General features: G+C 32.3%; 1 protein-coding gene across 1 annotated transcript in view; it reads left to right on the plus strand.

The window, feature by feature from the left end:
- The window catches only part of LOC143245785 (kinesin-like protein KIF13A), a 42,105-nt gene that overhangs the window by 9,757 nt on the left and 6,160 nt on the right, over positions 1 to 26,188 (plus strand). The window contains exons 2-5 of the mRNA XM_076492040.1: positions 2,608 to 2,758; positions 12,941 to 13,121; positions 14,359 to 14,446; positions 18,906 to 19,040. Coding sequence (XP_076348155.1) covers positions 2,608 to 2,758; positions 12,941 to 13,121; positions 14,359 to 14,446; positions 18,906 to 19,040 — 555 coding nt within the window. The remainder of the gene's footprint in view (positions 1 to 2,607; positions 2,759 to 12,940; positions 13,122 to 14,358; positions 14,447 to 18,905; positions 19,041 to 26,188) is intronic.

Raw genomic sequence — 26,188 nt, forward strand, 5'->3', positions numbered from 1 at the left:
GCTAGTACAACGGTATGTATCCGGATTTACAACCCTAAAATCAGTGGTTCGATTCCTCTCGGTGGGCTCAGCAGATATCCCGATGTGGCTTTGCTGTAAGAAAACACACACGTATTTAGTTTGATTTATTTGTTCCATTCTATGTACTCGAACCGGTTAGTAGATCTTACAAATTGTTCCTTGTCGAATGACCGTTATTTAGCGTGACACTGTACGTTTATTCAGAAAAGACACTTACAGGGTGACTGAAATCAAACAAACCAGATGGCTCACATGAGGGTGTTAGTGGTAAAATTGATCGATGTAAGAAGTTTAAACTTCTGAAATGATGAAAGGTTTAAAAATGAAATGTAAACAATGATTAATATATTATGTTATTTATAATGAAATGTAAACAATGATTAATATATTATGTTATTTATAATTAAGTTAAGGATTGAATATGACAGTCACTCGCTACCATTTCTTTATAAGGCTCTTTGTTAACCTGAAGATGACCTAAGAAGGTCGAAACATTGTTCTATGCTTTATTTTGGTAAAAGTGTTAATACCTGTACCGGCCGGCCATCCTGAGATACATTTTAAAATAGTTCATGCATCTGTTATTTATGTAGCGTATGTTTATTACCTTCTGCTTTACTGGTATCTGATGATAGGAGCATAGGTAAGTTGGAACAACTAGATACAAAAAGATATTTGTTTAATACCTCTGAAATTTGTTCTTAGTTTCTTTAATACAAATATCGATCAGTTTTATGTGTGTAGGCATTACTATACGAGACAGGGAAATAACAAATCAGGAAGTTAACCATTGGTATTGGAAGTATAGAATCACCGTCATATTTGTGATTTATATATATATATATATATATGAAGACTTTCTTCGTATGCCTTATGACAAATAAACTTGTACTACTTGGTTTAAAAGTTATAAAACCAGAAGATAAAAAAAAGACAGAAATACATAAAATAATTCATCTGTTAATAGCTTCTATGATATAACATATAATAATTCATCTGTTAATAGCTTCTATGATATAACATATAATAATTCATCTGTTAATAGCTTCTATGATATAACATAAAATAATTCATCTGTTAATAGCTTCTATGATATAACATAAAATAATTCATCTGTTAATAGCTTCTATGATATAACATAAAATAATTCATTTGTTAATAGCTTCTATGATATAACATATAATAATTCATCTGTTAATAGCTTCTATGATATAACATAAAATAATTCATCTGTTAATAGCTTCTATGATATAACATAAAATAATTCATTTGTTAATAGCTTCTATGATATAACATAAAATAATTCATCTGTTAATAGCTTCTATGATATAACATAAAATAATTCATTTGTTAATAGCTTCTATGATATAACATATAATAATTCATCTGTTAATAGCTTCTATGATATAACATAAAATAATTCATTTGTTAATAGCTTCTATGATATAACATAAAATAATTCATCTGTTAATAGCTTCTATGATATAACATAAAATAATTCATTTGTTAATAGCTTCTATGATATAACATATAATAATTCATCTGTTAATAGCTTCTGTGATATAACATATAATAATTCATCTGTTAATAGCTTCTGTTAATAATTCATCTGTTAATAGCTTCTATGACATACTTTTCATTTCTATACTTAACTCACTAAATTTATTGTTTACCCAATGAAACTTTCATTCTGCCCCGAACAATAATGTATAGTTTGTCTGACAGTCTGATCTTGAAAAGTAGCCAATTATGAATTAGAAAGTATATGCATATTTTGGTACTTGTTTGTTTGTTTATAGATATAGCTATTTGGTAATTTATTTGTTTGTCCATATGTATATTTATATTAACATTTACTAATTTGTCATATGTGTATTTATTATAATATTTTATTGTTTGTTTGTCCATGTACATATTTATTTGGTAATTTGTTTGTTTGTCCATATGTATATTTATGTTAATATTTACTTATTTGCCATATGTGTATTTATTACATTTAGTTGTTTGTTTGTCCATATGTATATTTCTTTGGTAATTTGTTTGTTTGCCCTTATATATATTTATTTTAATATTTACTGATTTGTAATATGTGCATTTATTATGATATTTAATTGTTTGTCCATATGTATATTTGTTTGATATATATTTGTCCATGTGCTTCACTTATAAATAAAGAAAGGGGAAACATTTGGCCATAATGGCTCATATGATATTTGACATAATTAGTTAAACTACAAACAATATCCCCAAAATTCACTTTTATTATAGCTGAATAGGAAATATTCTGTCATTAATTTCTGTACGTTTCTGGTGTGTGTATATTCCTGTAGTACCTTTCTGAGATGTTGGAATAGATAGATGTGGGGCCCTAGTTTTATGTTACAGTACTTCAAGTTTGAACAGAGCAATTTAAAAAAAAAAAAAGTCTTTTTTTTATCCAAGTTTTAAATGTTTCATGTTATAATCACGGTAAGAGCATTAGTCATTTGATTGTTGTGACTTAAGATTTCCAGAATATTTAATTAGTATTTAAAGCATATTGCTTACATTTAACTGAACATTTAATACTAATATTTTATCTTACAGACCTTTGCATTTGATCACTGTTTCTGGTCCTTCAACAAAGATGGGCCTTGTTATGCTAGTCAAGCTGCAGTATTTCAGTGTTTGGGGGCTGATATACTAGATAATGCCTTTCTGGGCTACAATGCTTGCATTTTTGCATATGGACAAACAGGTAAGTAGAAAGATGAATTTGTTTTCTATACACTTTTCATTTACTAAGATTCCTCCCCTAGCTTGTCATTCTAGAAGTATTCTATCCATCAGCTTTAGTCCACTTTTAATTTTCCTGCTTAACAATTGCTCTAAAGCTCATTATCAGTTTCTTCTTTAAGGCCTAGATGAAGAGAATTTGGATGTAATGTTGACCAGTTTTTACTTTTTTTGTCCTTCAGAACTACTTTCCCTTTCTTACTTTGTATGTGAACTAGGTTGGTAACATGATAAAACCTTTAATGGATTAACAGTCTCTTAATAGATGCTGTAAGAGGATATCTGAAATCTGACTAAGAGCTTTTTTTTTCTTCATGAAAAGCAAGTTCATTTAAAGCCTAAACATGAATAATTCATATAAACTTGTTTGGTAATTACCAATGTTTCCTCTCATTTAATTAATCCATATGCAGAATATATTTTTCATGGATATACCAGTACCAAGGTAATATACAGATGTATACTTTCAGTATTTTTAGGGGGTGAGGTATTTTTTAGATTAATGACCCCACTGGATATTTAGGCCACATTGCACAATGCTCCCAGTTGGTCATTTGGATTTTGGGCCTATTGATTGCCAGAGTCATTAAGGCTGCCGTGTTGAGACTTCTCACCATTACTGAAAATGTGCAGCTGGAATAAAGAAGTGCAAGGCACTTGATTGCTTGTTGTGCAACTAGTTGCACATCTTAGAGGAAACACTGGTGATGACTGTTTCCACAGATTAGAGTTGTTACATTTGTTTGTTTTATTTAGGTAGATTATATGTTTACATCTTATTGCTGAATTGTTTTGTTTTTTATCTTTCTACATGTGAAGTGAAAGAAGGGTTCAGTTTCATGGTCTATGAACTTTAATAAGTTTTTGTTGCAAAATAAATTAATTTTGACTGATCTTATTGAAGAATAGTTTTATATTTATTCATCCAATGCACATAATTCAGGGCTATTCCTGAATGTTTTCAATATGAACTCTAACCCCTCCCATGTTAGGTTTATCTTTTTGGGAATGAACTCCTAACTAGTCGAATGTTTCATATTGTTTTTTGATAGCTTACTGTAATACCTAATAATATGCAAATAAATTAAGGCAAGTAATTAAAAACATGGCAAGGAATGGTCTATCCAGTTTAACTTGGGTAAATATTTTTTGAAATATGGAGGACACCTTAGTTAACTTTATTTGATAATCATAATTAATTCATATTGGTTTCTCTTTGGTTTATTCAAGGAAAATGTGTTTTTTTTTCAATTTGGATTAATTATCTGTATCAAGTAAAATATTTTACTTTTTTTGTACTTGGTAATAATTGAAAGATTTTGTAGATGAAGTATCAAGGCATTCATAAATCTTCTTTCGCCACAGAAATATGTGACACAGCTTGTTGGATATGGTTTTCAGTTTGTGAGTCACAAACTGCAGGTTGACAGATAATTGTCTTAAATGGTCTGGATAATTTGTTATTATATTTTGAATGCCTCTATTTTATGTTGTTGTAGTTCATTTTCTCTCATCATGATGTTATTACTATTTTGCTTCACTGTTGTATGTTGTACTAGTTTGTTATGTTTGCATCATGAAACTAGTGTCAATGTTTCATAGCATGTGTGAATGTTGGACGTTTGAGGAAACCAAGTTTGTTTAAATGATGTGAGGAAGATCTTCCACTTACAAAGTTAACAATATTTGTACTTCCTTATTTACTACTTAACTTCATCTGCTTCTTTCTTTTCTTTCTTCCTCAACCCTTTTTTCAATATCTTCTTTCTTTCTCAACTATTTTTTCAATGTCTTCTGTCTTTCTCAACCCTTTTTTCAATATCTTCTTTCTTTCTCAACCATTTTTTCATTATCTTCTTTCTTTCTCAACCATTTTTTCAATGTCTTCTTTCTTTCTCAATCCTCTTTTCAATGTCTTCTGTCTTTCTCAACCATTTTTTCATTATCTTCTTTCTTTCTCAACCATTTTTTCAATGTCTTCTTTCTTTCTCAACCATATTTTCAATATCTTCTTTCTTTCTCAACCATTTTTTCAATATCTTCTTTCTTCATCACCCCTTTTTTCATTATCTTCTTTCTTTCTTATCCATTTTTTCAATGTCTTCTTTCTTTCTCAACCATTTTTTCAATATCTTCTGTCTTTCTCAACCCTTTTTTCAATGTCTTCTGTCTTTCTCAACCATTTTTTCATTATCTTCTTTCTTTCTCAACCATTTTTCAGTATGTTTCTTTCTTTCTCAACCATATTTTCAATGTCTTCTGTCTTTCTCAACCATTTTTTCATTATCTTCTTTCTTTCTCAACCATTTTTTCAATGTCTTCTTTCTTTCTCAACCATTTTTTCAATGTCTTCTTTCTTTCTCAACCATATTTTCAATGTCTTCTGTCTTTCTCAACCATTTTTTCATTATCTTCTTTCTTTCTCAACCATTTTTTCAATGTCTTCTTTCTTTCTCAACCATGTTTTCAGTGTCTTCTGTCTTTCTCAACCATTTTTTCATTATCTTCTTTCTTTTCTCAACCATTTTTCAATGTCTTCTTTCTTTCTCAACCATTTTTTCAATGTCTTCTTTCTTTCTCAACCATATTTTCAATGTCTTCTTTCTTCATCAACCCTTTTTTCAATATCTTCTTTCTTTCTCAACCCTTTTTTCATTATCTTCTTTCTTTCTCAACCCTTTTTTCCATTAATCTTCTTTCTTTCTCAACCCTTTTTTCAATATCTTCTTTCTTTCTCAACCCTTTTTTCAATATCTTCTTTCTTTCTCAACCCTTTTTTCATTATCTTCTTTCTTTCTCAACCATTTTTTCAATATCTTCTTTCTTTCTCAACCCTTTTTTCATTATCTTCTTTCTTTCTTTTCTCAACCATTTTTCAGTGTCTTTCTTTCTTTCTCAACCATTTTTCAGTGTCTTCTTTCTTTCTCAACCATTTTTCAGTGATCTTTTTCTTTCTCAACCATTTTTTCAATGTCTTCTTTCTTTCTCAACCATTTTTTCAATGTCTTCTTTCTTTCTCAACCATTTTTTCAATGTCTTCTTTCTTCATCAACCCTTTTTTCAATATCTTCTTTCTTTCTCAACCATTTTTTCAATGTCTTCTTTCTTTCTCAACCATTTTTTCAATGTCTTCTTTCTTTCTTAACCATTTTTTCATTATCTTCTTTCTTTCTCAACCATTTTTTCATTATCTTCTTTCATTCTCAACCTTTTTTTCATTATCTTCTTTCTTTCTTATCCATTTTTCAATGTCTTCTTTCTTTCTCAACCATTTTTTCAATGTCTTCTTTCTTCATCAACCCTTTTTTCAATATCTTCTTTCTTTCTCAACCCTTTTTTCATTATCTTCTTTCTTTCTCAACCCTTTTTTCATTATCTTCTTTCTTTCTCAACCCTTTTTTCAATATCTTCTTTCTTTCTCAACCCTTTTTTCATTATCTTCTTTCTTTCTCAACCCTTTTTTCATTATCTTCTTTCTTTCTCAACCATTTTTTCAATGTCTTCTTTCTTTCTCAACCATTTTTTCAATGTCTTCTTTCTTTCTCAACCATTTTTTCAATGTCTTCTTTCTTTCTTAACCATTTTTTCAATGTCTTCTTTCTTTCTCAACCATTTTTTCAATGTCTTCTTTCTTCATCAACCCTTTTTTCAATATCTTCTTTCTTTCTCAACCATTTTTTCAATGTCTTCTTTCTTTCTCAACCATTTTTTCATTATCTTCTTTCTTTCTCAACCATTTTTTCAATGTCTTCTTTCTTTCTCAACCATTTTTTCAATGTCTTCTTTCTTTCTCAACCATATTTTCAATGTCTTCTGTCTTTCTCAACCATTTTTTCATTATCTTCTTTCTTTCTCAACCATTTTTTCAATGTCTTCTTTCTTTCTCAACCATATTTTCAATGTCTTCTGTCTTTCTCAACCATTTTTTCATTATCTTCTTTCTTTCTTATCCATTTTTTTCAATGTCTTCTTTCTTTCTCAACCATTTTTTCAATATCTTCTGTCTTTCTCAACCCTTTTTTCAATGTCTTCTGTCTTTCTCAACCATTTTTTCATTATCTTCTTTCTTTCTCAACCATTTTTTCAATGTCTTCTTTCTTTCTCAACCATATTTTCAATGTCTTCTGTCTTTCTCAACCATTTTTTCATTATCTTCTTTCTTTCTCAACCATTTTTCAATGTCTTCTTTCTTTCTCAACCATTTTTTCAATGTCTTCTTTCTTTCTCAACCATATTTTCAATGTCTTCTGTCTTTCTCAACCATATTTTCAATGTCTTCTGTCTTTCTCAACCATTTTTTCATTATCTTCTTTCTTTCTCAACCATTTTTTCAATGTCTTCTTTCTTTCTCAACCATATTTTCAATGTCTTCTGTCTTTCTCAACCATTTTTTCATTATCTTCTTTCTTTCTTATCCATTTTTTTCAATGTCTTCTTTCTTCATCAACCCTTTTTTCAATATCTTCTTTCTTTCTCAACCCTTTTTTCATTATCTTCTTTCTTTCTCAACCCTTTTTTCATTATCTTCTTTCTTTCTCAACCCTTTTTTCAATATCTTCTTTCTTTCTCAACCCTTTTTTCATTATCTTCTGTCTTTCTCAACCATTTTTTCATTATCTTCTTTCTTTCTCAACCATTTTTTCAATATCTTCTTTCTTTCTCAACCCTTTTTTCATTATCTTCTTTCTTTCTCAACCATTTTTTCATTATCTTCTTTCTTTCTCAACCATTTTTTCATTATCTTCTTTCTTTCTCAACCATTTTTTCAATGTCTTCTGTCTTTCTCAACCATTTTTTCAATGTCTTCTTTCTTTCTCAACCATTTTTTCAATGTCTTCTTTCTTTCTCAACCATTTTTTCAATGTCTTCTTTCTTTCTCAACCATTTTTTCAATGTCTTCTTTCTTTCTCAACCATTTTTTCAATGTCTTCTTTCTTCATCAACCCTTTTTTCAATATCTTCTTTCTTTCTCAACCATTTTTCAATGTCTTCTTTCTTTCTCAACCATTTTTTTTCAGTGTCTTCTTTCTTTCTTAACCATTTTTTTCATTATCTTCTTTCTTTCTCAACCATTTTTCAGTATCTTCTTTCTTTCTCAACCCTTTTTCATTATCTTCTTTCTTTCTCAACCCTTTTTTCATTATCTTCTTTCTTTCTCAACCCTTTTTTCAATATCTTCTTTCTTTCTCAACCCTTTTTTCATTATCTTCTTTCTTTCTCAACCCTTTTTTCATTATCTTCTTTCTTTCTCAACCATTTTTTCAATGTCTTCTTTCTTTCTCAACCATTTTTTCAATGTCTTCTTTCTTTCTCAACCATTTTTTCAATGTCTTCTTTCTTTCTCAACCATTTTTTCAATGTCTTCTTTCTTTCTCAACCATTTTTCAATGTCTTCTTTCTTCATCAACCCTTTTTTCAATATCTTCTTTCTTTCTCAACCATTTTTTCAATGTCTTCTTTCTTTCTCAACCATTTTTTCAATGTCTTCTTTCTTTCTCAACCCTTTTTACAGTATCTTTCTAACTTGAGTTTCATTCTACCATAATGAATGTTCTGTAGAAGATAGTAGTTTCTTTCTGCACTTTACAAATATTTATTCTAAGCATTTAAAAAAAAAGCTACAGAATTTCAACATTTGTTGCAGAAAAATAATTTATGTGTTTCTCCCATTAGTATAAGCTTACCGAATCAGATATAAAAGTTTATATACAAATTCCCTATTAAGCTTCAAACAATAATAACAGTAAAAACAAATCTTCTCCAATGAAGAAACTCACTGGGATGTCTTTTCAGAATCCTTTAAAACACCTAATGCATGTTTTTATATCTGTATGTGGATTATTCTTCATTTTACTATAATTTTTTATATATGTTTAGTGTCACGCATGGAACAGCATAAGTTTGTTTCTCATACAAAATGTTATTATTTGTGATAAACCTTAGTTATTTTATGTTACAAGTAAGAATAGAATAAGGTCTACAATTCCAAATTTTAATGATACTGAAATCTAGACATCTGCTATTTGTGGATGGACAACTTTTTCTCTTTGCTGGCTTCTGAATGTCGAAACTTGTGAATTTTGCATGTCTGTTACAACTAAAACAGAAAGAAACTCAACTAGCAATAATAATAAAAAATATATTCACAACAAATAAAAAATCTTCAGGACCTTCCAGTGTGTCAGATCTTTTGCTCAAGATGCTATATCAAGTTTAGGATTCTAGGTTTGGAGAACACGTAGCAAAAAACAGATAAAAAGGACTAATCGCTAAACCTAGGTAGAAAATATTTTGATGTTATTAATCACGAGATGATTATTGGTGAAATACATTTCCTTCAAAAATAATAATAAAGGCTTAATAAAATTGTTATTTATATACTGAAGTTAGTTGAGTGACGTGGAATAACTCGTGGTTAGTCGTTTTGAGCTCTTCCGTTAATTTTCCGTTAATGTAATGTGAGTAATTATACAGTACAGAAACTGAGTTGCTTTTTAACTTGAATATAACCGTTCATAATGATATGATTTGCTTTGTGTACAACCTCACGCAATATACAATGAAAGTGGGGAAAGCGTACAATTAACGTTATGGCATACACACACTATAATTTATGTGTAGGTTTTAGACACATACTTAATTATAGCATAATTAAAATACCAGTCAATAGGTAGCAGCAGTAGTCATACACATGAATTACAGTGTAATTAACACACCAAGTATTAGGTAACAATAATGTTCACACACTAGCATGCAATTAGTTCAGAATATTTTATAAGCTTAAATAGTGTTATGATTTTATTAGCTAACAACATTTATAAAACATAGATATATCATTCAAATGTTAACAACATCAAAGATACTCTAGTTAGTAATATATTTTTGACAATTCTTTTCACACTAGATACAAATTTTATTCACTCAGTAGTTTAGAATGTTATTCACGTGTTGTTTAATGAAACTTTTCCATCTCTCCAACTGTATTGTTCCTCAGTCATTCAGTACTAGTACATTTTGTGTAATATAAGACTTCAGAGGTGAATTATCTTTAAATTTCATGAAGACGAGAGAAAATGCTCAGCCAGGAATTCTACAAACATGATTTAATCGCCAATCCATCATATAATTAAGATTATTTTATGCTACTTTTCTGGAGTGTAAACTTTTTTGAAATCTGTAACGATCCGTTACACCAAAGGTTGTTGATTCATCATCAGTTTTAAAAGTCACTGACTGGAGCTCAACCTCTTCACTGAAACTAGTTAACAGTTCACACATAGTTTGTAACATCTTATCAGGTAAAGTATCACTGACTTTTATTTAATGAAGTGGAACATGTCTGGAGTTGGTGGAACATGTCTGGAGTTGGTGGAACATATCTAGAGTTGGTGGAACATGTCTGGAGTTGGTGGAACATGTCTGGAGTTGGTGGAACATGTCTGGAGTTGGTGGAACATGTCTGGAGTTGGTGGAACATGTCTGGAGCTGGTGGAACATATCTGGAGTTGGTGGAACATGTCTGGAGCTGGTGGAACATATCTGGAGTTGGTGGAACATGTCTGGAGTTGGTGGAACATGTCTGGAGTTGGTGGAACATGTCTGGAGTTGGTGGAACATATCTAGAGTTGGTGGAACATATCTAGAGTTGGTGGAACATATCTAGAGTTGGTGGAACATATCTAGAGTTGGTGGAACATATCTGGAGTTGGTAAAACATGTCTGGAGTTGGTGGAACATATTTAGAATTGGTGGAACATATTTAGAATTGGTGGAACATGTCTAGAGTTGGTGGAACATATCTGGAGTTGGTGTCTACATATCAGTAATTGATAACACTATGTAACACAAATTTTGTTCCTGGATAGTATGTGTCATTTCTTAGTTGCTTGTGTTGTAAAAGTACAGAAAATGGCCATTATTCCCTTCAAACTTTACATTTGTGACCTGGATAATGAAATTTAGAAATTAACCTATTTTATATGTAAAAACGGGAAAATTTGCACATTTACATTTATATATGGTCTGAATAAAACAACATATGAATCAAGATTTACATGTATTTATACTAAAGTGACACCAAAAATGTTTAGAAGTGAGTAGTTTTTCGAGATTTGTGACTGTAATGTAAATCACTTTCACGTATCAGCCCCCAAATATAGTCTCCCATCATGTTTTCCTTATATGCTCCCAGGTCACAAAAACAATCTTTGAAGAGAAAAATAGGTCTTTTCTATTTACTTTAGGCATAAGCAATTGGGAAATAACACTTTCTGTCCACTAACAAGAAAAAGCAAAAATTGTGTTACATAGTGTTACAAAGTTGATAAAGTCAAGGTGGTACAACACTAGCCTATATTTGCACTATTTTTTCAGCTTGTTAATGTCTTCCCTATTAAAAGATAAATCAAACTAAATAAACTACATGAAAGGATATTAATCCAAGGAAAAAAGAAATTCTTCCTTTTCTTTCACAATTTCAGAAAATTTTTAGAGTGAGTTTGAAAAAAAAAAGTATCCAAATCTATTTTTTCCCTCATAATGTATATGCTTTTTTCTCCTATTAAACTTCCCCCTGATGGGACAGTGATACATCTTTGGCTTTGCAGCCCTACAATTAGGGGCTTAATTCTCCTTGGTGAATACAGTGGATGGTTTAATATGGCTTTACTATAACAATACACACATTCACATATAAGATATGTTATTTTTAAATTTTCTTACCCTAAGTATGTTAACTTAACTTACCCATCAAATATTGTAACCCATTAGCCCACAGAAACATTATCAGCATTATAATATAATCTAAGTATCCTATTACTAAAGTTGGTGTACATTAAGGAAAACATTAAATTCCAGAAATTCCAAATCAGACATGTAATGGATCCATGTGATATTTAATGTTGTTTCTATTCATAATAATTTCCACTTGTGATGTTATTTTGCTTTCTATTGTGTAAAACCTCATTTTGTTTTCACCAGTAATATGGAATCTGAAATGTCTAATATCCTTCTTTGGTGATATTTGATCAAAGCCTTTCTGAAAATTGAGATACACAAAGCATTTGGCATATTTTCATTCATAAAACAGGAGAAATCTTACAGAATCTACTGTCAGGAGCTAGTGAGGTTAAAACATTTTAAAACTGTTGAAAGCTAATTATTAAATGCTAACCTACCTTCAGTAGTGATGATAAATTTTAACACTTTGTAACAACATAAATCAAGCCACTTCTTACCCTTTAAATTATGGGATTTCATTTTTGTGTCCAGTGCCTTCTGAAATATATTTCTTAAATTTTTAGCAATTCTGTACTCAAGTTAATCTGCTAATGTTTTTGTATATGCCTACAGTCCTTTTAAAATAAGTTATTAAAACGTTCTTGCTGTGATCTAAAGGTTTCAGAACTCTCACAGTGCTGTTTCTACTTTACCAGGCAAGGTTCATTTTGATCCTTATAAAGAAGATACTGCTTCACCTTTTAAGACATTTTCATTACTTTGAATTTAAAATATATAATTACACATGCTTAAGTATTATTGTAACACATGTCTTTGTGGGAAGATTCTTTTAAATTATCTGGTGAAAAAATACTCAATATTCAACTCCACAAAACTCTAGCAACTTACTTTATTTCTTCATTTAATGTTTATGTCATGTGGCACACTTGCACACTGTCATATATTGTTGTAGGCCTATGTTACAAATGATGTTAACTAATGTAAAGCAAATCATCTAATCTGTACAAAGGAATTCAATAAGCATGATAGCTATCAATCTGACTGGCTCACTCTATACTATAGAGTCTATAGCTCGAAAATATTCTTCTTTTGTGTCTCTATGGTTATCCTTTAACCCACTCTTTATCTATAGTCTCTGTGTGTCACAGAAAGTCTTGTTTATAACTGACACTCTGTTCTAGATTTTTCTAGAGCTTGCTTAATCTTCATGTACCCACTAGTTAACATTTAAATTAAACAAATTACAACATTATTAATATTACTTATAACAGTATAAATGATGAAATGAAGTTAGCTCTTATTATGGTTATTCTTTGAAAAATAGTATTCGTATCTATGATGTATCTAGCATCGAGCACAATGATTTTTTAATAATTAATTAAAAAACAATCTTCCCAATTTGCAGGTTCTGGAAAATCGTTCACAATGATGGGTTCTGAGAATAATAAGGGCCTCATTCCTCGACTGTGTGATGCTTTGTTTGAAAGAATTGCTTCCAACAAAGACCCGAGTAACAGTTACAAGGTTGAAGTTTCTTATATGGAGATTTATAACGAAAAGGTTCATGACCTCCTTGATCCAAAGGGGTATGTAACTAGTTTCTAAGGTGTGTGTGTATGTGGGAGATGTGAATATAATGTCAAACATTTCCTAAATTGTATGGGGACATTAGTATCATTTTAAACCACAATATTTAATTTGTATAGGTATATGTTTATAATGTCAGAGTATTCCTGAGTTGTGTTGGTGCATGTGTATCATGAAATAGATCCTGAAATGTTGAAACATGCAATGGAACATTCCTTGAGTTATATGGGCTAATTATCCTTTCAGTTGTGTGGCATCATGTGTATTATGAAACAGTTATTTATTTATCTTATTTATCTCACTTATTTGAGAATATGTGTGTTACAAAAAAAGAGTTACTTAATGAGTGTTATTGAAGTTATTTTTACTGTGACATGATACTTGTTGATATATTTTAAAAGATTAATATGCACATGTATCACAATTTTAAAAGTTCAGGTCATGAGCTGTCATATACTAATAGGTATATCTTATTTAATATAAGTTGTAATATTCCCACAGCAACAAAAGAACAGAAGGTTTTTCAAGCATTTGATACAAAATTTTATATTAATATTATTTTGAAGAATTAATGTTGGAGTGTGCGAGATTTTGTATTTTAGCTTCGAACCAAAACCATCTATTTCACGTGTATTCTATTATAAACTGTGTAAAGTATCAATAAATTATTATAAATACATAATCTCAGCTGAGCATTATCTATGATTTTCTAATATCAGAACAAAAGTGAATTACTTATATTGCCGATTTATGGAACTGTGCCAAGATATATTTGAATTGTCTTTCCTTAGGAATAGCACATTATTTGGGATTTTTCTTTATGGTACTGTGAGTGAAGTTAATATTTTAAAATTTGTACAACAATCAAAGCGATTACGTGATAGTTTCTCAAATTGATTATTATGAGCAACCACCTTCTTCAAATCTCAGATATTTTAGTACACTACTAAATAAACACAAACGTAACTGGAGACATCTTTTTTTTTTAAATATTTTGAAATAGTAAAATAACAAGATAAAGGTTTAGGTTCAAAGTCTTATGTCACAAGATTAATTAGTTTAGGTTTAGCACACGTTGCTGCTTGCTCAATGTGTAAGATAGAACTTCTGACAAGATTTATCTATCTGTATCTGGATTTTTAACAGTTAATTCCATATGTAATAATATGATTTTTTTTAGCTCTGTGTGGGTGCACCGAAGGAAGGAAATAATGAAATGACTTATTGTTTTTACAGCACGAACCAAAATTTGAAAGTCAGAGAACATAGTATTTTGGGTCCCTATGTTGATGGTCTTTCCACCTTGGCAGTTTCATCTTTTGAAGTAAGTATATATATATATATAATCTTTATCATGAAGGAGTCGTTAATTAACACATCTTGCAAGTTCCAGTAGTTCCTGCCACTTGTTTTAGGTTGTTGTTTTTTTTAAGATGTTATTTCAATTTACAATTTTTCACGTGGTTATTTAATAGGATTCAGCCAGATAGGCCTGGTGACTAAAGAGCTTGACTTGCAATCATTGGGTCACAGGTTCAAATTTAGTCACTGAACATGCTTGTTTTTCAGGTGTGTGTGGTTTATAATGTCATAGTCAATTCCACTTTTCATTAATAAAGAATAGCACAAGAGTTTGGTGGTAGGTGGTGTTGACCAGTTGATTTTTCCCTAGTCTGTCACTTTTAAATTAGGATAATTAGTGCTGTTAGCTTTTGTCTAGCTTTACACAAATTAAACAAAACAACAGGCTTCATTGGTTCATTTAAGCTTTTATGGTAATGGTGTTTCAATCTACCAACATAGTTATGAGCCATGAGTTTCACTGAGCCTTCAACAACCTGTTTATATGTGCTTGTTTGGTGAATACATTTCATGTTATCAACTTGGTTCTACGTAAGGTCATTCTAATAGGTTTTTACTACTTTGAATGTGATATTTCTGCCTGTATAATTCTTGATCATGTTCTTTAATAGGCTTAACTAACAGTTGAAAGCATCGTTTTTCAAACAGATTAAACATTATGTAATGTTTAAATAATTGACCAGCCAAGATAAAAACTAAATTTGCACTGATTTACTAAATCCTTAATGAAGTTAATGTTTATATACTTTTTAAATTTTTTTTGAAGTTTCCCTTTGTATTTGCAGAACATAACTTGTTATTCAGTTTTATCAGTTTGTTACTGTCCTTCTTGATTACTTGATGATGAAATGGTCATAGTTTATTTACAACAATTTATTGACAACTATTATTATAGTTGTCAACAAGTTTTTATTTTAATGTAAGGTTAAAGGTCACTGAAATTGTTTTCTTGTAAATGTAGAACAGTTGAGAATATTCCTATAATGCACATTTACCTGTGACAAAAATTTGACTCTGAACTTATGCATATCAGTCTTACTGTCTTCTTGGATTGCCATCTTCAAATATTATCGTGCACTGAGGATAGCCAGAAAAATATTCAGTGAAGTTTTATTCATTCTTGACATTTTTTGCATCTTGCTTTTAATGAATATTTATGAACAGAAGTTTTGTTTACAGTAATGATAATTCTGAGTTGTTTGTAATATAAAAAAAGTACGTAGTCAAGTTCACATGGTTCAGTCAAGGTTTCCATTTAGTTCTACTGTTCAAATTCAGTTGTTAGAACAGTTTAAGAACATTTTAAATTTTACTTTAATGTGTCATGAAACCATTAAATGTACATCAATGTACGTATGTCATTGGTTATGGACAAATAAAGGCCCATAAAATTACAAAAATAGATAAATGACACTTGAACACACCTTTCTAGATTTCAATTGTTTTTCTTAACAGCATTGTCTACTGCTGTAGACATTAATAAGTTTGAGGGCTTATAACACTAAATGTCAGGTTTCAGTACCTACAGGTTTGGCATGGCCAGGTGGTTAAGGCACTCGACTTGTAATCCAAGGGCCACAGGTTCGAATCCCTGTCACACCAAACATGCTCGGCCTTTCAGTCGTTGGGGCATTATAATGTGATGGTCAATCCCACTATTTGTTGGTAAAAGAGTAGCCCTAGAGTTGGCGGTGGGTGGTGATGACAAGCTGCCTTCCCTCTAGTTTCACACTGCTAAATTAGGGACAGTTAGCGCATATAGCCCTCATGTAGCTTTGCACAAAATTCAAAACAAACCAGTCAGTATCCACATTGGCAGATCACACTTAACCCCTTGTGTAGCTTTGTGCTCAACAAGAAACACACTTAATAACATTGGAAATTAAAGGCATACAAGTTACTGACATATATAATACATACAAGCTACTGACATATGTAATACATACAAGCTACTGACATATGTAATACATACAAGCTACTGACATATGTAATACACACAAGCTACTGACATATGTAATACATACAAGCTACTGACATATGTAATACATACAAGCTACTGACATAGGCATATGTAATACAAGCTACTGACATAGGCATATATAATACATACAGGCTACTGACATAGGCATATGTAATACATACAAGCTACTGACATATGAGTGATTTATAATAAAATGTACAAGTAAGATCTCTTTAATTTCACTTTTATTTTATTTCTTTCACAAGCTTGTAGTTACAGTTTGGATCAGTAACAGTTTATAGATCCTTTTTAGAGAAAGTGACTGCTCTTATTCCTGAACAACAATATACAGAGACCAAACTTATTTATGATGACGGACAATCTTACCTCGTAAAATGCGTGATGCAGTCTGGGAGTTAGGGTGCTTAACTCAAAATCAGTGATTCATAAACTAAATGTGCTCGTGAGCGGATTATATGTGATGGTTAATTTCATTTTCATAGTTAAAAGAGTAGCCTAAGGTTTGTCAGTGGGTGATGTTAATTAGCTGTTCTACTTTATAAACTCAAAATTAGGAAAAGCTTGTGTAGATAGTTTTGCATAAATTAAAACAATCAAACAAACAGATATTGTGAAAATAAATAAAAGGATATTTCTACAACATGGGTGCTTTACTTGGCCATTTGGTCCATTAGAACATATTCACATTAATTATGTAAAACTTTAGTCATTCTTATCTGTTGTAGTTATTGTATTGGTTTGGTTTGAATTTTGCACAAAGCTACACAAGGGTTATCTGCACTAGATGTTCCTATTTTGGAATTTTATTTTCATAAAGCAAAAACTGACAGGTATGTAATAAACTGGTTAAACTAAAAACTAACGTATATGTAATAAACTGGTTAAACTAAAAACTAACGTATATGTAATAAACTGGTAAAACCAAGAACTGAAACTTCGTATCAAACTGTTCAAACACTGACAAACCAAAATGATGACTAAAGTATTGATATTTTCATTCTAATATAAACAGCCTTCAACAAACTGCAGCGGTGTTACTATAGAGTGAACGTTTTAACAGCCTTCAACAAACTGCAGCGGTGTCACTGTAGAATGAACATTTTAACAGCCTTCAACAAACTGCAGCGATGTCACTGTAGAGTGAACATTTTAACAGCTTTCAACAAACTACAGCTGTGTTACTGTAAAGTGAACGTTTTAACAGCCTTCAACAAACTGCAGCAGTGCTACTGTAGAATGAACATTTTAACAGCCTTCAACAAACTGCAACGATGTCACTGTAGAGTGAACATTTTACCAGTGTTTAGCAAACTACAGCGGTGTTACTGTAGAGTGAACGTTTTAACAGCTTTCAACAAACTACAGCTGTGTTTACTGTAGAGTGAACGTTTTAGATGGCAAAGTGAGGGAGCTTCAACAAACAAGGAAAGAAAAATACGTTTTGTTTTGTTTTTTGAATTTCATGCAAAGATACATGAGGGCTACTTCTGATAGCTGTCTCTAATTTAGCAATATAAGACAAGAGGGTTTGAGGCTACTTCTGGTAGCTGTCTCTAATTTAGCAATATAAGACAACAGGGTTTGAGGCTACTTCTGGTACCTGTCTCTAATTTAGCAATATAAGACAACAGGGTTTGAGGCTACTTCTGATAGCTGTCTCTAATTTAGCAATATAAGACAAGAGGGTTTGAGGCTACTTCTGGTACCTGTCTCTAATTTAGCAATATAAGACAACAGGGTTTGAGGCTACTTCTGATAGCTGTCTCTAATTTAGCAATATAAGACAACAGGGTTTGAGGCTACTTCTGGTAGCTGTCTCTAATTTAGCAATATAAGACAACAGGGTTTGAGGCTACTTCTGGTACCTGTCTCTAATTTAGCAATATAAGACAACAGGGTTTGGTTTGGTTTGAATTTCGCACAAAGCTACTCGACAGCTATCTGCGCTAGCCATCTCTAATTTAGAAGTGAAAGACTGGTCATCACCAATCACTGCCAACTGTTGTGCTACTCTTTCACCAACGAATAATGGGATTGACCATCACATTATAACCCCCCCCCCCTTGGCTGAAAAGGCAAGCATGCTTGGCATAATGGGGGTTTGAAGCCTCGACCCTTGGATTACGAGAGAATTGCCTTAACCCCCTGGCCATGCTGGGCCATAAAAGTTATTGTAAGACATTTTATAATTTATAAAAGCTTAACATAAACAGAATTAGTATTTGCAAAGAAATATTGTATTTGATGCATGTTTTAACTTCTTGATTTCGAGATAACAGTAAATTTGTTAAAATACTCAACAATGTTTTGAAACATGTAGAGTGTCTTTGATGACTGTTGATCAGTTTTAAATACAATTTTAATTTTATGTTACACAACAATAGTTTTTGTTATAACGCATTTTAAATATTTGTTAAATTTTCCTTGAATTTCATTGTAGGAAATTAACAGTTTGATAGTAGAAGGAAACAAGTCTCGAACAGTGGCAGCTACCAACATGAATAATGAATCTAGTCGATCACATGCTGTGTTCAACATAATTTTGTCATGCTCGATAAGAGATACTGAGTTAGGTGTAAGTATGATTTTATAAATCTTATTTTTCTGAACAAAACCATTTAAAATTTATGGTTGTTATAATTCTAAAGTCATACAGTATCACGTATAACATTTAAAATTTATGGTTGTTATAATTCTAAAGTCATACAGTATCACGTATACCATTTAAAATTTATGGTTGTTATAATTCTAAAGTCATACAGTACCATTTAAAATTTATGGTTGTTATAATTCTAAAGTCATACAGTATCACTTATATCTTACTCAGTGATAGCCTGTGTACAATTAACATTAAATAAAGTTAATGAAAACTAGTTTGCAAACGAAACTTTAAAAGCAAATTGATGTTTTGATATAAGTTTGTAAAGGTAGAATGAACGAAGGCCATTAATTTAGTTCTTTGTCCAATCTTGGGAGTCAAATTTGTAATATTTGTTTGATCTGGATCCACTGTCAAGGTTACAGGTCAGAATAATCTGTGATTAATGGATATATATCTATATAAAAATAATTTTTATCCTGCATAAACAACGCATTGCTGTCAAATGCAAAAGTACATGTGAAATTTCGAACAGCACTTCAAAGAAATATCTTAGACAACATCGTTGTTGATGTAAATATAGAAGAATATTTACTGAAACTCTTTATGTGTAGTTTTATAAAGTAACATGAATTTCAAGATTGAACCAAATTCACTTTTTTAATAGTACTTCTATGGGCCAGGCATCCAGGGTTTCACAAAACCTAATTTTTAAAGTCATTCTGGATTGTTTATTTATTGGCTAACACTTTTACCAAAAGTGGGCAATTGCTGCACCCTTTGTGAAAACTGGATCCACTGCTGGCCAAAAAACATATTGACATGGTATCGACATTCAATGAGTAAGTGTACTGATTTTGTATTGATAAAGCTATGTTAGTTCAGGTAGAGAAGAAAATGGCTTTTATGTACCTGTAGTACTTGTGAGAAATGCCCTCAAAGTTGGTGTGGATGTAACAGTTCAGACCTAGAGATCAAAATGCCATGAAAAGCAGGTGGGAAACAGAGCAAATTAGAGGCACAAAGAAAGGAAAATTAATTGTGTTACTCCACCAGAGAGTGACAAAGATGAAATGGATTAATTGTGTTACTCCATTAGAGAATGATGAAGATGAAATGGATTAATTGTGTTACTCTATTGAAGAGTGGTGAAGATGTCGTGGATTAATTGTGTTACTCCATTAGAGAGTGATGAAGATGAAATGGATTAATTGTGTTACTCTACCGGAGAGTGATGAAGCTGAAATGGATTAATTGTGTTACTCCATTAGAGAGTGATGAAGATGAAATGGATTAATTGTGTTATTCTACCGGAGAGTGATGAAGCTGAAATGGATTAATTGTGTTACTCCACTGGAGAGTGATGAAGATGAAATTGATTAATTGTATTACTCTATTGAAGAGTGGTGAAGATGTCGTGGATTGATTGTGTTACTCCATCAGAGAGTGATGAAGATGAAATGTATTAATTGTGTTACTCCACTGGAGAGTGATGAAGATGAAATTGATTAATTGTATTACTCTATTGAAGAGTGGTGAAGATGTCGTGGATTAACTGTGTTACTCCATTAGAGAGTGATGAAGATGAAATGGATTAATTATGTTACTCCATTAGAGAGTGATGAAGATGAAATGGATTAATTGTGTTACTTCATTAGAGAGTGATGAAGATGAAATGGACTAATTGTGTTATTCCATTAGAGAGTGATGAAGATGAAATGGACTAATTGTGTTATTCCATTAGAGAGTGATGAAGGTGAAATGGACTAATTGTGTTACTCCATTAGAGAGTGATGAAGATGAAATGGACTAATTGTGTTACTCCATTAGAGAGTGATGAAGACGAAATGGACTAATTGTGTTACTCCATTAGAGAGTGATGAAGACGAAATGGACTAATTGTGTTACTCCATTAGAGAGTGATGAAGATGAAATGGACTAATTGTGTTACTCCATTAGAGAGTGATGAAGATGAAATGGACTAATTGTGTTACTCCATTGAGAGTGATGAAGACGAAATGGACTAATTGTGTTACTCCATTAGAGAGTGATGAAGACGAAATGGACTAATTGTGTTACTCCATTAGAGAGTGATGAAGATGAAATGGACTAATTGTGTTACTCCATTAGAGAGTGATGAAGATGAAATGGACTAATTGTGTTACTCCATTAGAGAGTGATGAAGATGAAATGGATTAATTGTGTTATTCCATTAGAGAGTGATGAAGACGAAATGGACTAATTGTGTTACTCCATTAGAGAGTGATGAAGATGAAATGGACTAATTGTGTTACTCCATTAGAGAGTGATGAAGGTGAAATGGACTAATTGTGTTATTCCATTAGAGAGTGATGAAGGTGAAATGGACTAATTGTGTTACTCCATTAGAGAGTGATGAAGGTGAAATGGACTAATTGTGTTACTCCATTAGTGATGAAGATGAAATGGACTAATTGTGTTACTCCATTAGAGAGTGATGAAGACGAAATGGACTAATTGTGTTACTCCATTAGAGAGTGATGAAGACGAAATGGACTAATTGTGTTACTCCATTAGAGAGTGATGAAGATGAAATGGACTAATTGTGTTACTCTACTGGAGAGTGATGAAGATGAAATGGATTAATTATGTTACTCCATTAGAGAGTGATGAAGATGAAATGGATTAATTGTGTTATTCCATTAGAGAGTGATGAAGGTGAAATGGACTAATTGTGTTACTCCATTAGAGAGTGATGAAGACGAAATGGACTAATTGTGTTACTCCATTAGAGAGTGATGAAGACGAAATGGACTAATTGTGTTACTCCATTAGAGAGTGATGAAGACGAAATGGACTAATTGTGTTACTCTACTGGAGAGTGATGAAGATGAAATGGATTAATTGTGTTACTCCATTAGAGAGTGATGAAGACGAAATGGACTAATTGTGTTACTCCATTAGAGAGTGATGAAGATGAAATGGACTAATTGTGTTACTCCATTAGAGAGTGATGAAGATGAAATGGACTAATTGTGTTACTCCATTAGAGAGTGATGAAGACGAAATGGACTAATTGTGTTACTCCATTAGAGAGTGATGAAGATGAAATGGACTAATTGTGTTACTCCATTAGAGAGTGATGAAGATGAAATGGACTAATTGTGTTACTCCATTAGAGAGTGATGAAGACGAAATGGACTAATTGTGTTACTCCATTAGAGAGTGATGAAGACGAAATGGACTAATTGTGTTACTCCATTAGAGAGTGATGAAGACGAAATGGACTAATTGTGTTACTCCATTAGAGAGTGATGAAGACGAAATGGACTAATTGTGTTACTCCATTAGAGAGTGATGAAGATGAAATGGACTAATTGTGTTACTCCATTAGAGAGTGATGAAGATGAAATGGACTAATTGTGTTACTCCATTAGAGAGTGATGAAGATGAAATGGATTAATTGTGTTATTCCATTAGAGAGTGATGAAGACGAAATGGACTAATTGTGTTACTCCATTAGAGAGTGATGAAGATGAAATGGACTAATTGTGTTACTCCATTAGAGAGTGATGAAGGTGAAATGGACTAATTGTGTTACTCCATTAGAGAGTGATGAAGACGAAATGGACTAATTGTGTTACTCCATTAGAGAGTGATGAAGATGAAATGGACTAATTGTGTTACTCCATTAGAGAGTGATGAAGATGAAATGGACTAATTGTGTTACTCCATTAGAGAGTGATGAAGACGAAATGGACTAATTGTGTTACTCCATTAGAGAGTGATGAAGACGAAATGGACTAATTGTGTTACTCCATTAGAGAGTGATGAAGATGAAATGGACTAATTGTGTTACTCCATTAGAGAGTGATGAAGATGAAATGGACTAATTGTGTTACTCCATTAGAGAGTGATGAAGATGAAATGGATTAATTGTGTTATTCCATTAGAGAGTGATGAAGACGAAATGGACTAATTGTGTTACTCCATTAGAGAGTGATGAAGATGAAATGGACTAATTGTGTTACTCCATTAGAGAGTGATGAAGGTGAAATGGACTAATTGTGTTATTCCATTAGAGAGTGATGAAGGTGAAATGGACTAATTGTGTTACTCCATTAGAGAGTGATGAAGGTGAAATGGACTAATTGTGTTACTCCATTAGAGAGTGATGAAGATGAAATGGACTAATTGTGTTACTCCATTAGAGAGTGATGAAGACGAAATGGACTAATTGTGTTACTCCATTAGAGAGTGATGAAGACGAAATGGACTAATTGTGTTACTCCATTAGAGAGTGATGAAGACGAAATGGACTAATTGTGTTACTCTACTGGAGAGTGATGAAGATGAAATGGATTAATTATGTTACTCCATTAGAGAGTGATGAAGATGAAATGGATTAATTGTGTTATTCCATTAGAGAGTGATGAAGGTGAAATGGACTAATTGTGTTACTCCATTAGAGAGTGATGAAGACGAAATGGACTAATTGTGTTACTCCATTAGAGAGTGATGAAGACGAAATGGACTAATTGTGTTACTCTACTGGAGAGTGATGAAGATGAAATGGATTAATTATGTTACTCCATTAGAGAATGATGAAGATGAAATGGACTAATTGTGTTACTCCATTAGAGAGTGATGAAGATGAAATGGATTAATTGTGTTACTCCATTAGAGAGTGATGAAGATGAAATGGATTAATTATGTTACTCCATTAGAGAGTGATGAAGATGAAATGGATTAATTGTGTTACTCCACTGGAGAGTGATGAAGATGAAACAGATTGATTATGTAACTATTGTAGAGTGATGAAGATGAAACAGATTGATTATGTAACTATTGTAGAGTGATGAAGATGAAATGGATTAATTGTGTTACTCCATTAGAGAGTGATGAAGATGAAATGGACTAATTGTGTTACTCTATTAGAGAATGATGAAGACGAAACAGATTGATTGTGTAACTATTGTAGAGTGATGAAGATGAAATGGAGTAATTGTGTTACTCCATTAGAGAGTGATGAAGATGAAATGTCTTGCAATACTTCTGAGGATCCCTTGGATTTTGTGACACCAAAGAAGTGATGAATGTCATCCAGGAACTCAAGTGTGAACAACATCCATTAAAGTGAACAGTTTTTTTGGTATCAAATACACAGCGACATCAAACATTTCTAATGAACAAGCTCAGAAGAAGGCATTGAGTTTCAGTGCTCTTGAAAAGAACACTTGTTCTACATGACTGTGTTAAGGATTGTATGTACCATGTTACTTACTCCCAGATGGTCTTATGAACGTGATTGGAAGTGACATCTGTAAGAAATATAATAATACAAAACCTTTCTCATCAACCAACGATGTTGCTTATGGTGCTAAAATATGGGAGCGACTCCCTACAGGTACACAACAGATAGTGAATGTGGGCTTATGGTGCTAAAATATGGGAGTGACTCCCTACAGGGACACAACAGACAGTGAATGTGGGCTTATGGTGCTAAAATATGGTAGTGACTCCCTACAGAGACACAACAGACAGTGAATGTGGGCTTATGGTGCTAAAATATGGGAGTGACTCCCTACAGGGACACAACAGATAGTGAATGTGGGCTTACGGTACTAAAATATGGGAGTGACTCCCTACAGGTACACAACAGATAGTGAATGTTGGCTTACGGTGCTAAAATATGTTAGTGACTCCCTACAGGTACATAACAGATAGTGAATGTGGGCTTATGGTGCTAAAATATGGGAGTTACTCCCTACAGGTACACAACAGATAGTGAATGTGGGCTTATGGTGCTAAAATATGGGAGTTACTCCCTACAGGTACACAACAGATAGTGAATGTGGGCTTATGGTGCTAAAATATGGGAGTTACTCCCTACAGGTACACAACAGATAGTGAATGTGGGCTTACAGTGCTAAAATATGGGAGTGACTCCCTACAGGTACACAACAAATAGTGAATGTGGGCTTATGGTGCTAAAATATGTTAGTGACTCCCTACAGGTACACAACAGATAGTCAATGTGGGCTTACGGTGCTAAAAGGTGCTAAAATATGGTAATGACTCCCTACAGGGACATAACAGATAGTGAATGTGGGCTTACAGTGCTAAAATATGGTAGTGACTCCCTGCAGGTACACAACAGATAGTGAATGTGAGCTTACGGTGCTAAAATATGGTAGTGACTCCCTACAGGGACACAACAGATAGTGAATGTGGGCTTACGGTGCTAAAATATGGTAGTGACTCCCTACAGGTACATAACAGATAGTGAATGTGGGCTTATGGTGCTAAAATATGGGAGTTACTCCCTACAGGTACACAACAGATAGTGAATGTGGGCTTATGGTGCTAAAATATGGGAGTTACTCCCTACAGGTACACAACAGATAGTGAATGTGGGCTTACAGTGCTAAAATATGGGAGTGACTCCCTACAGGTACACAACAAATAGTGAATGTGGGCTTATGGTGCTAAAATATGTTAGTGACTCCCTACAGGTACACAACAGATAGTCAATGTGGGCTTACGGTGCTAAAAGGTGCTAAAATATGGTAATGACTCCCTTCAGGGACATAACAGATAGTGAATGTGGGCTTACAGTGCTAAAATATGGTAGTGACTCCCTGCAGGTACACAACAGATAGTGAATGTGAGCTTACGGTGCTAAAATATGGTAGTGACTCCCTACAGGGACACAACAGATAGTGAATGTGGGCTTACGGTGCTAAAATATGGTAGTGACTCCCTACAGAGACACAACAGATAGTGAATGTGGGCTTACGGTGCCAAAATATGGTAGTGACTCCCTACAGGGACACAACAGATAGCTAGTATGGTTTTACTCCACTAACAGCAAACAAACTGTTCCCAAATGGATCTGGTTAAAATAAAATGTAAAATGTATGAGTACATCATTGAAATACTTTTGGTTTAACAGTAAACTTATTTACAGAAAGAAACTTTTCATAGGATGTGATGTTTTCTAGTAGTTTCTCCTGGCAGCATGATTACTACGTATTGATGAAACTGAGATGTGACAAAATTATGCAGTAATGGACAACACATTCTTTTTTGTAGTACTTGTGAGTTTTATACAGCAATTGCCTGTAATACTTCTGATTTCTATT

This window comes from Tachypleus tridentatus, chromosome 3 (genome assembly GCF_004210375.1).
Source record: "Tachypleus tridentatus isolate NWPU-2018 chromosome 3, ASM421037v1, whole genome shotgun sequence".
Classification (NCBI taxonomy): domain Eukaryota; kingdom Metazoa; phylum Arthropoda; class Merostomata; order Xiphosura; family Limulidae; genus Tachypleus; species Tachypleus tridentatus.